Source organism: Podarcis filfolensis, assembly GCF_964270895.1.
Source record: "Podarcis filfolensis genome assembly, chromosome: 10".
Lineage (NCBI taxonomy): Eukaryota > Metazoa > Chordata > Lepidosauria > Squamata > Lacertidae > Podarcis > Podarcis filfolensis.
This window is the reverse complement of record NC_139612.1, coordinates 72,067,038-72,083,313: the sequence shown is the minus strand read 5'-3', so window position 1 is coordinate 72,083,313 and position 16,276 is coordinate 72,067,038. Positions and strand designations below refer to the sequence as shown.

The window sequence follows — 16,276 nt, the reverse complement described above, 5'->3', positions numbered from 1 at the left end:
AACATGAGCACCAGGGCCGTCTCCTCTCCTGAGGTTTCCAGCAACTAACATTCAGAAACATTGGTGCATGTAGATAAGTGTATTCACACACACCCCAATATATGCAACCAAACACACCACTGACAGCGATCCAACCAGAGCTAGGCTAGATCTACGCAGTAAAAAAAAACCCGCTTTGAAAACACTCGGGGGAAAATTGTTGTAAAGCTCACAATGGAAAATATCATTGTGTTGCGATTTCAGTTCTACACTGGTGTCACAGTGTTATAACGCATTTATAATGTTGTAGTTTGACTAATGTAGCTGAGTCCCTAGGGGCCATTTAAACTTTAAATCCCCTTACACAACAGCTCCCCCTATAGGGATTAGGCAAAGAACTGCAGGCATCGCCTCCACTGAGAAGCAACGGAGAACGACAGAGACTTGGCAAACCAGTGGAGTCAGATAAGGCTGCAGTTAGCAGGAGTTATTAATCTCGGCCAATTTTATGAATGGAAATTCAGGAGAAACATGAATGAACACTACAAATTGTACAGAAATGGTTTGATTGCAAATAAAAGTCAAAGCAAAGATCACACACGTTAACCAAAGAGGTTCCAGGTTGCAGTGCCTGACGCAACCACAAACTGCCACAATCTCCAAGGCACAGGATCATGTAGACCAGCCTTTCTTAACCTGTGGATCCCCAGATGTTGTTGAACTACAACTCCCCTCCCTCCTAGCTAGCAAGGCCAGAGCTCAGGGATGATGGGAGTTGTAGTCCAACAACATCTGGGGACCCACAGGTTGAGAACCGCTGACATAGACAGAATCCAGTCTTGGAGAATTTCAAATAGGTAATGGGGGGAAAGGACAGCGATCAATACACAAATATAGAAGTGGTTAACGCAAATAAGGTGAAGGGAATATGGCTGTGACTGCTCAGTAATCCTGTTTAAGGGATCCAGGGAACTCAAAAATCCAGCACAGATCAGACTATTTGCCAGGGGATTTTTTCTATCTCTCCAGCCTCCCTTTACAAGTGGCAATGCTACTTCTTTGTGGAACTCAGCCAGGAAAGCAAAGCTTGATCTGGCTAGGGCTTCAAGGCACAGGTCCGTGCTTTACAGTGCCGTGCTTAATCACTTTTTTGTGCTTTCCCCACGAAATCCCACTCTTTACTGCTGAATGTCAACTCACAGAAACCCCGAATTGTTGTTTGTTCCAATTCAGTATTAAAGAGTGAGTTTTGTGGGGAAAGTGCTGAGGCAATAAATAAATAAATAAATTGCTCAGCTGCCTGTACCTAAAAAGCACAAGGCAAAAGGTGAGCGCGGATGAGCCCTTAATGTATTCCCCCATCCACCCTTTTATTACTTTGAAGAGAACCATGTACATTGATGGTGCTTAACAACAGTATACTTGACTTTATATCTGCATGCGGTACTCCTGCTTTTGCAGGTGAGATATTTGAGTAAATGCAACAGTAAGTGCACCACCTGAGGTCTCATCCACACTTAATAATAATAATAAAAAATATTTTATCCCGCCCTCCCCAGCCGAAGACGGGCTCAGGGCGGCTAACAACAATAAAATAGTACAACATTCTAAAATCATTTCATTATAAAATTAATTCAAATCAAATAGAAGGCAAATTGATACCTTTCCTCTGCTCTTTCCAGGCACAGCCCACAATTTAGAGCTCTGTGTCCAAGTGCCCTTTTTTTCACACCAAAGCTTTCCCCACAGAAATCCGCTCTTTAAAGCACAATCGGAGCAAACGGCATTCCATGGGAAACCTGAATTGACTTTTGCTCCGATTCAGCTTTAAAGAGCAGGTTTTTGTGGGGAAAGCTCCCAGGGGAAGGGCACACACATGCTCCTGGAAGGTGTCGGACAAGAGATAAGTGTGAATAAGACAAGACATTATTTGCTTAACAGCTGAAGCTTCTCTCTGCTGAATTTCTAGAATCTGAACAAACACAAACCCCTGTGTTGCAAAATGTAACAATCTACAAAAATGGAAACGCAACACGCTGGCTAATAACTGTTAGTGAATATGTAATTGGTTATGATGACATTCTAAATATACGAATAAGCCACTTCAAATTTTTGTATCCCTCACGCGATCACATTTATGCATAAGAGATCCTCTATATTTTATTCTCTCTCTCTTTAAAAAATTATATGATTTTACAAATTCCTTCACACTCATAATCACAAATAATAAACATTACACATGATTCTTCTGAATATCAAGACTTTCCTCCTCCCCTCCGTGGGTTATTTAAGTAACTTTTTTTAACTGGATATTATAACTCCATCTAATTTACAATCCTCCTTTGTGTCCAAAATCTGTGTAACATTACAAGAGTCATTTAAAACCTGCCAAAGAGTTCAGGTATTTACAGTGGTCTTTCAAATATAATATAAATTTGTCCAATTCTTTGTTGATGTTTTGATCCTCCTGGTTTCTGATTTTCCCAGTTAATCTTGCAATCTCGGCATAGTCCACATTTTATTCTCACTGCAACTCTGTGCTTTAAGAAGCGGGACAGCAGATTGCTCTAGACCACCCAGTAAGCTTGGTGACTGAAGAGGGATTTGAACCCAGGTCCCCGCAGTTCTGGTGGTGCTGTGGGTTAAACTACAGAGCCTAGGACTTCCCGATCAGAAAGTCGGCGGTTCGAATCCCCGCGATGGGGTGAGCTCCCATTGCTCGGTCCCTGCTCCTGCCAACCTAGCAGTTTGAAAGCACTGCAAGTAGATAAATAGGTACCACTCCGGCGGGAAGGTAAACGGCATTTCTGTGCGCTGCTCTGGTTCACCAGAAGCATCTTAGTCATGCTGGCCACATGACCCGGAAGCTGTACGCCGGCTCCCTCGGCCAATAAAGCAAGATGAGTGCCGCAACCCCAGAGTCGGTCATGACTGGACCTAATGGTCAGGGGTCCCTTTACCTTTTACCCCGCAGTTCCAGTCCAACCCTACACTGCACATGCTCTATTCTAATCCAAATTTAACAAATAATAATAGTAATAATAATTTTAAGTAAACTATATTCAAGCACTCTGTGGGTTTACGGCAATCCTCCTCTTCAGCTGGGCAGTGGAGCATGGTGAACAAAGAGTTAAAGGTTCCTTCCCAGTTTTCCTCTGGCTCCATGCTCAGGTGCTTGAATGTATCCATGGTGCAGCCCTGAGACTTCTCAATGCACCTTCCTGGGGATCAATGACTCATTCCATAGGAAACTAAAGAACAACTGCCGGCACTTCTGTGTGATGTCATATAGAACATAGTTCTATATGATGTCAAGCGGCGAGAGAGCAGGAAGCAGCAATCGCAAAGAGGATGAGAAGGCTGCTTCTTGCTCTCCTGGCCCTCCTCACAACCTGCCCTATGCGTGCCGCAGATGACAGCTGCAGGTGAGTGACCGCAGCAGGAGCAGCCTCTGTTCCCCTGGATGATACTGTTGGCTATTTGCAGACTAGTTGCGCTGCAGAAGGCGTGATGGGGAGACCACACATTACAAGGTTCCTTAAGGTGGAATGGAAATGTCAACAGTAATGACCAGGCCAGCCCTGTCATGAGAGAGTGGGAAGCAGTTACCTCAGGTAGCAGGTCAGCACAGGCGGTAGTGGATCATGCCCAATGGGGCTCCTCTGCTGTGAGGGGAACTGTCAGCAACACTGACAGGGATTTCTGGGCCCACCACAACTCATCCCATAGAAGGGGTCCTTCCTCAGTGTGAGACATTGTGGGTGTATTGTACTATAGACCTCATGCACCTGCCTCTTTGCCACAGTGGGAGCAAATCCTAGAATCACAACTCAAGCATCAATGACAAACGACCCTCTGGCCTCTGCTTAAAAACCTCCAAGGAATACGAAAAGAGTTTTAGAACTAATACAAGTATTTGGTCAAGTAGCAGGATTTAAGCTGAACAAACAGAAAACGAAAGTATTGGAGAAAAATCTAACAGTGGTTGAAAGAGAGAGGTTTCAGAGTGAAACTGGTTTAACGGTAGCAAAGAAGGTGAAATACCTGGGGATTAATTTGACATCTAAGAATGTGAATTTATTTAAAGATAACTATGAGAAATGTTGGTCAGAAGTTAAGAAAGATTTAGAAGTATGGTCAAATTTGAGACTTTCCTTGTTAGGCCGAATTGCTGTTATTAAGATGAATGTCTTGCTGAGAATGTTGTTTTTGTTTCAAACATTGCAGATTTTGGACAAAATGGATTGTTTCAAGAGGTGGCAAAAAGATATATCTAGATTTGTCTGGCAGGGCAAAAAGCCCAGAATAAAATTCAAGATACTAACTGATGCAAAAGAAAGAGGGGGGTTTGCCCTGCCGGACTTAAAGTTGTACTATGAATCAGCGGCTTTTTGCTGGCTGAAAAGTTGGCTGCTTCTTGAAAACACAGACATTTTGGATTTGGAAGGGTTCAATAACAGATTTGGCTGGCATGCATATATATGGTATGACAAGGTTAAAACTCATCAAGTTTTCAAAAACCATATTGTTAGGAAAGCATTATATAATGTTTGGATTCGGTACAAAGATTTGTTGGAAAACAAAACCCCCAGGTGGTTGTCACCAATGGAAGCTAAGGAAGTGAAAAAACTTAATATGGAACCCAAATGGCCAAAATATTGGGAAATTATAGAACATGAGGAGGGAAAAGTGAAATTGCAGAGCTATGAGAAATTGAAGTCAAAAGTAAGAGATTGGCTTCATTACTATCAGATAAACGAAGTTTTCAAACTGGACAGGAAAATTGGCTTCCAGGTGGAGAGATCAAAATTAGAAACAGAGCTATTGGAACCCAATACTAAGCATCTGTCAAGAATGTATAACTTGCTGTTGAAATGGAATACACAGGATGAGACGGTTAAATCAGTTATGATTAAATGGGCACAAGACATTGGTCATACCATTATGTTTGCTGACTGGGAACAGTTATGGACCACCGATATAAAGTTCACGGCATGTAATGCCTTAAGAGAGAACATTATGAAAATGATCTATAGGTGGTACATGACCCCAGTCAAGCTGGCAAAAATTTACCATACGCCCAATAACAAATGTTGGAAATGTAAGGAAACTGAAGGTACCTTCTACCACCTTTGGTGGACGTGCCCTAGGATTAAGGTCTTCTGGGAAATGATTTATAATGAAATGAAAAAGGTGCTTAAATGCACTTTCGTGAAGAAACCAGAAGCTTTTCTCCTGGGCATGGTAGGTCAATTGGTGTCAAGGAAAGATAGGACGTTTTTTATGTATGCTACAACAGCAGCAAGAGTACTCTTAGCAAAGTATTGGAAGACACAAGAACTACCCACACTGGAAGAATGGCAGACCAAGGTGATTGACTACATGGGACTGGCGGAGATGACTGGCAGAATCCGTGACCAAGGGAAAGAGACGGTGGAAGAAGATTGGAAGAAATTTAAAGTTTATCTTAAGAATTGTTGTAAAATTAATGAATGTTAAAATGTCTTGGGTAAAGCAAAACAGAATTGCAGTGACAAACAATTGGATATGAGAAAAAAGATTTAAAGAAAGTGCTATAAGTTGAAATTAGGGGTTGCTGGATTGATTTAAAACAGGGATGCAGAAAGGGGAGGTATGGGGAAGTCGTTGAAAGAAGGTTTAAGGAAAGAAAGGTTAAGAAATTATACGTGTTTATATGTTTGTTTGTTTGTTTATGTATTGTGTTGTTTTGTCTTTTAATATGTGTTGAAAAACCAATAAAAAATTTATTAAAAAAAAAAAACCTCCAAGGAAGGAGAGTCCAGCACCCTCTGATGGACTCCTGCTCAGTGCTAAGCAGTCACAAAGTTGAACAGAAGCAGTGAAACGTTAAAGAGTCGTTGTGTCTGTTGTGGCAAAGCAGCAGTGCCACGTGATTTCTCTGGTGCCAGGTACGCCCACAATGTCTCGCTCTGGGGGAAGGAGTCATTTTTCCGGAGGCAGAAAGGATGCCCCTGTTGGCTATTTGCAGACTAGTTGGGCTGCAGAGAGCTTGCTGGGGAGACCACACATTACAAGGAACGCAAAAGTAACTTTCGCTAGGTTTTAATAACAAAAACAGAAACACCTTTTATGATATATCAATAAGCTTGACCCATCCACCAGGGTACTGAGAGAGCTAGGTGCTGCTCTTTATATACTATACCCAATTGCTGACACAGCTTAATTAACACAACTTAACAGCACCTGCTATACTGCTTCACAGCTGTAAAACTAGGTCACGTTATTTGCTCTGGCCCTTAAAGAAATACACATCTTGTGGAACAATAATGGACCTTTACATTTAAAGAGACCATTCAACAGATACCACTAGCTCATTGCAAAGACGACCTTCCTAGAAAGCTGAATTATGCAGATGGCATCCGTTCCACAGCCTGCAGGGCGCATCGCTTTGCCAGGCTGGGGACAGGCTTGGGTGCTACTAGGTACCTAGGGTTGCTGTCTTTCAAAAAGTAAAAACCAGGACACCCCACAAGTTGTTGAGCTTTTCTTTTTAGGATGCCACCGAAATTGTGGATCCTACAAATCAGCCCTCTGAGAGGCAGCATAAGTAACGCGGAGAGGTGGACCCCTCCTGGTAGAATAGGATAGCCCACTTCCCCTGAATTTAGAAGAGTTGGGTTCAGCTCCTGAAAGCATTGGAAATAATAATAATAATAATAATAATAATAATAATAATAATAATAATATTTTATTTATACCCTGCCCTTCCCGGTTCAGAAAACCGGGCTCAGGGCAGCTAACAACAAATTTAAAACACTTAACTGATGCAACAAAAACAGCATAAAATACGGTATAAAACATGAATAACAATAAATTCGGAATTCAAAAATCAATTTGGGGGGGGGGAATCCATCCAATAAACATTCGATGATCACCAGGGCTATCTGGCTAAATTAGTCCTATTTGGGCCAGCGAGGAAGCCCGGGGAGAATCAGCTGTGGGGTCCCAAAGCAGGTAATCTTCATAAAAAGGGGAGGGGGAGCGATGGAAGGGAATAAAAGATCAGGTCAGGTTCAAATTGAAAGCCAGGCAGAATAGCTCTGTCTTACAGGCCCTGCGGAAGGAGGTTAAATCCTGCAGGGCCCTGGTCTCCGGGGACACAGGTTCTATATCTGCTGAAGTGTATAGATAAACCCCATTTCAGCTGCAAGATGCCCTGTTTTCAGGTGTTCTAACCACAAGCTCTGTTAAAGATAAGCTTCTAAGCGAGTCGGCGCTTACTTAGTTGAAATATGCTCGGAGTCTTGTAGTGATTTCATGCTCTTTATTGCAGCTTGTAAAACAGTGATTGAATTACCCCCCAAACCTCAGGCTTTTATATACATTATTTACACAATGAGTCCCTTCTGATTGGCTGATTCTGCTTCCCTCCTGGAGCCTGATTGGTTTTCTCCTGCAAGCCAATCAGTTGTTGCATTCTAGGATCCTACTTGCCTATTGTTGTAGGATCCAAGCTTAGTACATAACATTATAAAATAATAATAATAATAATAATAATAATAATAATAATAATAATAATTTGTTTATACCCCGCCCATCTGGCTGAGTCTCCCCAGCCACTCTGGGCGGCTCCCAATCGAGTGTTAAAAACAATACAGCATTAAATATTAAAAACTTCCCTGAACAGGGCTGCCTTCAGATGTCTTTTAAAGATAGGATAGCTGCTTATTTCCTTCACATCTGAAGGGAGGGTGTTCCACAGGGCGGGCGCCACCACCGAGAAGGCCCTCTGTCTGGTTCCCTGTAACCTCACTTCTCGCAATGAGGGAACCGCCAGAAGACCCTCGGAGCTGGACCTCAGTGTCCGGGCTAAATGATAGGGATGGAAACGCTCCTTCAGGTATACATTAGCTGTTGTAACCTTCTGGCCTTTGGTGGGGAAAAAGCGCAACATTTTCATTTCTGACAGCGATGTAAATGGTCTTGGGGAAGCTATTGAAGGGCAGGATATATAAGCTAACTGAGGAATAAATCCTGCCGGTCGCCTTGATGCCCTTTCCGCTGTTCTCCTTTCCAGTGTAATATGTGGGAGGCGCCCCTTGGCATCCAGCCACAGCAGCTCCCTTCAGATGGGGGGAGGCGTCAACACCTTGCCAGGAACCTGGCCTTGGATGGTCAGCATCCGGACGCCTTTCCGGTCAGGTTATCAGCACACCTGTGGAGGGTCCCTCATCAGCGCCAAGTGGATTCTGACCGCAGCCCACTGCTTTAGAGATAAGAGGTGAGCCAAAGGATCTGGGGTGAGAAACAGACTTGTAGGGTGGCTTTAAAAGAGGACTGGACAAAACCACAGAGGTCAAGCTGTCAGTGCCTATAAGCCACAGTTGCTATGCTCTGCCCCTCGTGCTTCTGAATACCAGCTGCTGAGAATCGCAAGTGGAGACAGTTGCTGTCTGTGGGAATGTTGAGGAAAGTAGGAGAGGATATATTGAGTAAATATTATCCCTCCTCACTCCCGCTAGTAAGCAAGCAGCAGAGCACATCCCCCTTGCTGGCACTAAGTTGATGGATTCGTTAGAATCACTTATGTTGAGCAATCCAGACTGGCTTGTCCAGTCAATTGTTCTTGCTAAGTTTCCCCTTTTATTTCCCTCTTAAAAATACAGTCATACCTTGGGTTAAATATGATTCAGGTTGAGCATTTTCAGGTTACGCTCCGTGGCGACCCAGAAGTAACGGAACACGTTACTTCTGGGTTTCACCGCTCATGCATGCGCAGATGCTCAAAATGACATCACGCACGTGCGCAGAAGTGGCAAATCATGACCTGCGCACGTGCAGACGCACAGACGTGCAGTCGCAGGTTGCGTTCTACTCAGGATGTGAATGGGGCTCTGGAACGGATCCCATTTGCATCCGGAGGTACCACTGTAATAACACGACAAGTCGCGTAGTGATTTCATGCGCTTTATTGCAGCTCGTAATGAATGAATTTTCCCCAAAACCTTGGGCTTTATATACATTATTTACACAATGGGTTGGGTCCTGTGTGGTTGGCTGACTCTGCTTCCCTGATTGGACTGCTCCTGCAGGCCAACCCGTTCTAGGATCCTACCTGCCTATTGTTCTAGGATCCAAGCTCAGTACATAACAAAGAGTTTACTTACATTCAGTTCACAGTATTGTCCTGAAGGCTTTATCTTGTAGGTACATGTGTAGAGAAAAGAAGTCTCAGCTAAGCTTCAGACTTTCTACCTTGTGGCTTCCATCCTCTGGAAGGGTGAGCCATGTGCTGCTGGCTAAGAGCCAGAAGAGAGGAAGATGGCAAAAGAGCAAAAGAGCAAAAGGGGGAAGATGGCTGCATGGCTAGCCCTTTTGTAGGGTCTGCTAGGGTCACACCCATCTACCTGGTCACACAAAGGGAGAGGAGGCTCCAGAGCAGGTATGACAGGAAGTCCTCCCTGTCTGGAGCCACATTCCCCTGTGTGTCCACTCTTGTTGTTTAGTCATGTCTGACTCTTCGTGACCCCATGGACCAGAGCATGCCAGGCCCTCCACTGCCTCCCGCAGTTTGGTCAAACTCATCCTGGCAGCTTCGAGAACACCGTCCAACCATCTCGTCCTCTGTCGTTCCCTTCTCCTTGTGCCCTCCATCTTCCCCAGCATCAGGGGCTTTTCCAGGGAGTCTTCTCTTCTCATGAGGCGGCCAAAGTCTTGAAGCCTCAGCTTCAGGATCTGTCCTTCCAGTGAGCACTCAGGGCTGATTTCCTTCAGAATGGAGAGGTTTGATCTTCTTGCAGTCCATGGGACTCTCAAGAGTCTCCTCCAACAGCATAATTCAAAAGCATCAATTCTTCGGCTATCAGCCTTCTTTATGGTCCAGCTCTCACTTCCGTGTCCACTCTAGGCAACAGGAAATGCTGTGTTTGACTGTTTCAGTGATTACACATCCCACACTGTCACACTCAAGTCCTGCTTGCTGGCTTCTCATGGGGACATCTCATTGGCCACTGTGAGGACACGATGTTGGACCAGATGGGCCTCCTTTGGTCGGACCCTGCTGCAGGGCTTTTCTGACCTTCGGCACCTCTTGAAGAGGGCAGTGAGCGTTGAGAGCAGAGGGAGGGAGAGAGGCGGAGATTTCACACAGGCGCCAAGGAAAAGCATGAAGGGAGTCACTGCACCCATGGGTGCTACTCTGGCAACCCCAGTGCTAGCTTACGCTCCCCTTCTTGGGGAAGGGGCAGAACTCAGTGGTAGAGCATGGGCATTGCCATCAAATGGTCCCAGGTTCAACTCTGGTCAGCTGCAGTCAGAACTGCTGCCCACCAGAGCAGACAATACTGGGGTAAATGGGCAAAGTGTTGCATAAGAAGAAGAGGAGGAGTTTGGATTTGATATCCCACTTTATCACTACCTGAAGGAGTCTCAAAGCGGCTAACATTCTCCTTTCCCTTCCTCCCCCACAACAAACACTCTGTGAGGTGAGTGGGGCTGAGAGAACGCAGAGAAGCGTGACTAGCCCAAGGTCACCCAGCAGCTGCATGTGGAAGAGCGGAGACGCGAACACGGTTCACCAGATTACGAGACTACCGCTCTTAACCACTACACCACACTGGCTCTCCTGTTTTCTTTCTCTGCTCTAGATATCTAGAAAATTGGGAGCTGCTGTTGGGTTCCACCGTGCTCTCCCGGCCTGGCCCTGATGCGGAGGTGCGCTTCCTCAAGAGGGTGGTGGAGCACGAGAGCTACATCCCACAGCAGCAAGTCAACGACATCGCCTTGATAGAGCTGGATGACCCGATCCAGTGCAGTGACTACATCCAGCCTGCCTGCCTGCCAGAGAGCTTTGTGGACGTGTCTGCCATGGCCCATTGCTACATCGCTGGCTGGGGTTACACGCAGGAGAAATGTGAGAGAGATGCAGCAATGCCCTGATGCTCCTTTAGGCCTGGGAAAGGATGGGAAGCAGTGAAACAGCCATGCGGTTGATCAGAAGGAAGCCCAGTCTCTGCTGGCAGTCTCTCTCCTCACCCCCAAAAAACCCAGCCTCCAAGGCCCTAAAAGCATCAATGCTGCAAAATCAGAAGTTTGCAGCAGAAAAGCTGTACCGTGAGCCAAGGGCATATGATCTCCATACACCTTGGGGCTGCAGCTGGTGGGCTGAGATCATATCTGAGCTTTGAGCTAAGAACGGTTATGTATGCTTTTAAAATAGGGGTCAGCAACCTTTTTCAGCCATGGGCTGGTCCACTGTCTCTCAGACCATGCGGGGGGATGGACTATATTTTTGGGGGGGGGGGGGGGGAATGAACGAATTCCTATGACCCACAAATAATCCAGAGGTGCATTTTAAATAAAAGCACACATTCTGCTCATATAAAAACACCAGGCAGGCCCCACAAATAACCCAGAGATGCGTTTTAAATAAAAGGACACATTCTACTCATGTAAAAACATGCTGATTTCCGGGCTGTCCACAGGCCAGATTGAGAAGGCAATTGGGCTGCATCCGGCCCCTGGGCCTTAGGTTGCCTACCCTTGTTTTAAAAGAAGAAGAAAAATGAAGAGAGGAAAGCAGGAAAGGGGTGGCAAAGCTGAGAGAGAAAGAGTGAAGGCGTCAAAGGAGAAAAATAGACACACCGTGTAATATTGGACTGCAAGCAGTAGTTTACAAACTCAGTTTGGCTCGACATCAATATAACTGTTGTTGCTTTCCCCCAGGGAATCCTGGGAATTGTAGTTCGTGAGGATGCTGGGATGCATGTGTTGGAGATCTCTTAACACTCATCCCAGGGTCCCTTGGTGAGATAACTATGAAACCAGTTCAAGTCTGTGGGTTGTTGTCCCAATTCAAGTCACGTCCTTTGATATGCAGAGTTGGAACAGGACAAGTGGTTTCCAAAAAGACAGAACCATGCACAAAAGTGGGGGCTGGGGATGAGGAAGAATGCACAGATTTATAAGGACTGTGAAGGGCACACACTCAAGTATACTGCACAGTTTAGGCCAGTGGTGTCCAAACTTTTTTCAGAGAGGGCCAGATTTGATGAAGTGACCAAAGAGCCAACCAAAGTTATTGACCTTTTTTAGGATTGATGATGTTGAGCTTTTTTTAACAATTTCACCCCAAAGTTGTTGAGGGTTGGAGTTGAGCTTTTTTTAGGGTTAGAGTTGCTGTGGGGTTTCTTTAAGGATTTTACCCCAGGAAATAAACTGCCAGGATTGAACCAACGGTGGGCCAGATTAGGCCCCCAAAACAGACTTTGTACACGCGTGGCTTAGGCAAACCTGATGCCCTATAAATGGTGTTCAACACCACCTTCCATCAATCCCAGCCAGCATCACCCATGGCAAAGGATTATGGGAGTTGGAGTCCAACAACATCTGGTTTGGCACCAGAGTGGCAAGCCCTGGTACAGCCCTTCACATAATAAGCCCTCAGGAAATGTAGTTAAAATCAATGAATGGAAAATGAAATCATTCAATATGTCACTCTGAAGGGTCCTGTGCATGTAGAAATTTCGTAACTGTTTTCTCCTTACAGCGAATGCTCCATCCGACATCCTGAAGGAGGCCAAAGTGGAACTTATTTCCCAAGAAAGGTGCAATAGCACTTCCTGGTACTATGGAAGCATCAGAGTCAACAACCTGTGTGCAGGGTTCGAGGCAGGAGGCATTGACACTTGCCAGGTATGTGAATTTGGGCCACTGCCACACACCCGCATCTTCCAACTTTCCTGTGTCTTTGGCCAGATACTTCTTCAATTCCCTCATCACCAGCTGGTGCTGAGGAAAAGCTACAAGGCAGGGCTGAGGTGTGCCCCAGCAAGCATCAAGGCCAAGCGTTTAAAAGGGGAGTAGAATCGTTGGAAGGGACCCCAGGGGGACATCTATCTCAACACCCCCCTCCCCCCGCAATACAGGAATATATATATATATTCTTAAATTAGTTTAACTTAGAATGTTAATTTAACCTTCTACTTCCACTGCAGGGCGACAGTGGCGGACCCCTCATGTGCCGGGAGGATCGCTCCGAGCGCTACTGGGTGGTGGGGATCACCAGCTGGGGACTGGGCTGTGCCAGAGCCCAGAAGCCCGGCGTCTACACGTCCACGCAGCACTTCTTCGACTGGATCCAGAGCTACACAAGGCCGAACTCACAACCGCCCCCGGCGCCGACCGAGGAGGAAGAGCAGGCGCCTGAAGAAACTGAGCCGCCTCCGCCACTCGAGCCAAATCTGCACATGTCTGAGTCGGACTGGTCAGAGATATTAGCCCCGCCGCAAACGGAAACAGCACCCGAACCAAATCCTCAGCTCCCACCCCAGGAACCCAAACGACCGAGATTGCTTCGGTTTCCACAGCTGCCGCCCGCATCTGAAGCACCACCCCAAAGGGAAGAGCCACAGCCTGTAACAGACACCACGACCACGACCACGACCACCACGACCACCACTACCACCACGACCACCACCACTACCACCACCACTACCACCACGACACCCACCACTACTACCACGACACCCACCACTACTACCACGACACCCACAACTACTACCACAACACCCACAACTACTACCACAACACCCACAACTACTACCACAACACCCACAACAACAACAACGACCCCGTATGATTTCAGACCATATATTCCAAAACGCAAAAAGAACAGAGAAATGATCACCAGCGTCAGCTATGGCAGCAGTTGGGGTAACTGGCCTGGCAAACGGGCGCCATTGCAAGCCTGACGTCGGCGTTTGTGACACAGCCCATCCTTTTATTAACTTTATAAGCGTTCAGTTACGCAAGCAAAGCGTTCCACAATGGAGCGTGTCGGTATATCCAATGTGTTGAAATCGTTGTGCTTAAAAATAAAGACATGCCACGCTTTGCTTGTGTTCGAATGGCGATTGCTCGGAGTCCCAATATTGCAAGCTTTGAAATTTCGGAATTGATGTTGCCTTCGCTGCTGTCAGCGTTGCTGCGGAAAAGCCGACTGCCGTTTGCTCCGACTCAGCAGTAAAATGCAGGCTCTCCCAGAGAAAGTAGCAGGGCAGAAAATAAAAGCCACTGGGGCACAGACCTGGAATCCCTAGAAAGTGCAGTATGAAAGGGAGTGTGGATGAGCCCCAAGAGAGGATTACTGGCCTATCTGCCTTTTGTCTGCATCTCCTCCCTCCACTTTTCCAGGCATCCTTTTGACCTCAGGCTTCATGGTCCATCATATTGGCAAAACCTATTGGTGTTTTGCAACTTTCTGACTAGTTGCAGGACCTTAGACAGACCTAGCAGAGTAAACACAGAATCCATGGAAGCAATTGGCAACTTGGCTGCAGACAGGATGCACGAAGCAGGAACCAGAAACTTGTAGTTAGGTGTTTATTATATACAGTGGACTATTTACAGGAACAGAACACGGATCTTTTGCTAGCTCTCTCTGACACGACTCCAGTTAGTAGGCCATCACTCCCTTGAGAGAGCTTGACCAATCATGGAGCTGACCCCATGCCTCTGTTATCACCAGGCAGACTTACTCCTTCACATAACCTTTTGGCTGTCTGCCAAACCTTAATTGACTCTGTGTGAGTAGCTGCATGTACACAGTTTCCCAACACATCTTTCCATTTATCTATAGGTATTTATGATATTTCTAGGCCATTATTCCAAAATGACTTGACCACATACAGGTCTTGTCAAATAACATACTTATTTATAAGAGCAGCCACAATTACAGACATATCAGGAGTCCAAGTTCCCAGCTTGATAACACAGTAAGCGTAGATAATTAAAAAGGAGGATTTATTGCAAAAACAAACAGCTCCGGATGGCTCTAACAAAGCCTCCAGCATCATTACTCAAGGTGACTCTTCTGAAGACTCCTTCCGGTGTCGACAGAAGACATTGACCCTAGGAACTTTACGTCTCTTGTTTTGCTTCCTATCTAGCAGCCCTCCCATTCGCTGACTCTTCTGACTTAGTGGATCAGCTCCAACCTCTTCCTTTTCTGAGAGGCTATCTCTGAGTCTATTTGTGCCTATTTGTGCTTCCTGAGAGCTTTGGCTGTGTTCTAGCCTTCTCTCAACTACTGCCTTATCATCCTGCCTGTCAAGGTCAGGAAGAGCCGAAGTCTGCAGCTGCCAGCTCTCCCCTGCCTGACTAACATCTAAGCCTGTCTGTTACTGGCTGCTTTCTGCAGTTGGCTGCAAACCTTTGTTTGGAGCTGGCTCATTCCTGACAAGGCATCCCAAAACTTTTCCTCTCTTTTGTGACAAACTCAGATGCTTCAACTCCTACCAGTTGAAAAACAGGTATACAATTTCTCCTTCATGGAGCAGGATGATTGACACAACTCACTGCAATATTTTACAAAATTTAATTTCAAAATAGACAAAACCGTATTGCACAATTTTGGTACCACAAGCCTTTCTCTTTCTCTTTGGCATGTTCTTTTCTGGTAGTATTTAGGAATGTTTGGTTTTAATTACTCTGCTGTTGATTATAAAATCTAGAGGGTAGAACACAAAACAAGGAATTCCATCCACTTTTTCGTCTTGCACAGAATGCGGGTACAACATGATGAACATTTCGGGGTGGGGTGTGGGGTGTTGCAGTCTCTTTTGACCAATAGTTCAGACATGGAAAGAACACACCAGAGTCATGTTTGGCTCAGCTCAGTTTATTTAATTTATGCCCTCCTTTTCTACATGGGTTTCCAAAGCAGCTTAAAAACGGAGGAAACACAAGATAAAATAAAACCCACATTAAATCAACCAACAATCTGATAGTCTGAGATCCTGCCCACAATTCTGCTTGTCTTGCTGCTTTCGCTGGGAAAAATCCATTGTTTACTGCTGAATCAGAATAAACACAAATTGGGTTTTCTGTGGAGTGACATTTGTTCTGATTCAACAGTGGGTTTTCCCAGGCAAAGAGCAGGGCAAATGAAAACCTCTTGGATCTGGGCCTTGAAAACACAGGACAGGCCGAAGTGCGGATGAGGCCTCAGAGAGTCCCATGTTTTTGGCAGAAGCACTGCAACAAGATGCTCCCTGGACTTGGCCCTGATGCCTCACCAGCACTGGCTGTGGCAGAGAAAGGAGTACTCCTGGCAGAAGCAAACTGCCATGTGACCCCATAACCCGTGCCATGGGCTGGCAGGACAGGGCCAGGATCTCATAGCTTAAGGATGATGTTGATGATGATGATGATGAATAATTTATTATTTATACCCCGCCCATCTGGCTGGGTTTTCCCAGTCACTCTGGGCGGCTTCCAGAAAAATATTAAAATACAATAATTCATCAAACATTAA

The 16,276-nt window shown here is 45.7% G+C and overlaps 1 protein-coding gene across 1 annotated transcript; it reads left to right on the top strand.

Annotated features, from left to right (window-relative positions):
- Nucleotides 1-3,295: 3,295 nt before the first annotated feature.
- Nucleotides 3,296-13,868, top strand: LOC310742984 (acrosin-like). The gene is made up of 5 exons (XM_083572984.1): nucleotides 3,296-3,404; nucleotides 8,039-8,242; nucleotides 10,608-10,873; nucleotides 12,509-12,654; nucleotides 12,957-13,868. Exons 1-5 carry the CDS (start codon nucleotides 3,331-3,333, stop codon nucleotides 13,710-13,712), a joined length of 1,446 nt encoding a protein of 481 aa, XP_083429110.1. The 5' UTR covers nucleotides 3,296-3,330; the 3' UTR covers nucleotides 13,713-13,868.
- The last annotated feature ends 2,408 nt before the right edge of the window (nucleotides 13,869-16,276 follow it).

Excerpts from the sequence above, each read along its gene's own strand:
- LOC310742984 (XM_083572984.1), top strand. The coding sequence starts at position 3,331 with ATGAGAAGGCTGCTTCTTGCTCTCCTGGCCCTCCTCACAACCTGCCCT. Across the intron at positions 3,405-8,038 it reads GCCGCAGATGACAGCTGCAG|TGTAATATGTGGGAGGCGCC; the intron begins GTGAGTGACCGC and ends TCTCCTTTCCAG. Across the intron at positions 8,243-10,607 it reads CACTGCTTTAGAGATAAGAG|ATATCTAGAAAATTGGGAGC; the intron begins GTGAGCCAAAGG and ends TCTCTGCTCTAG.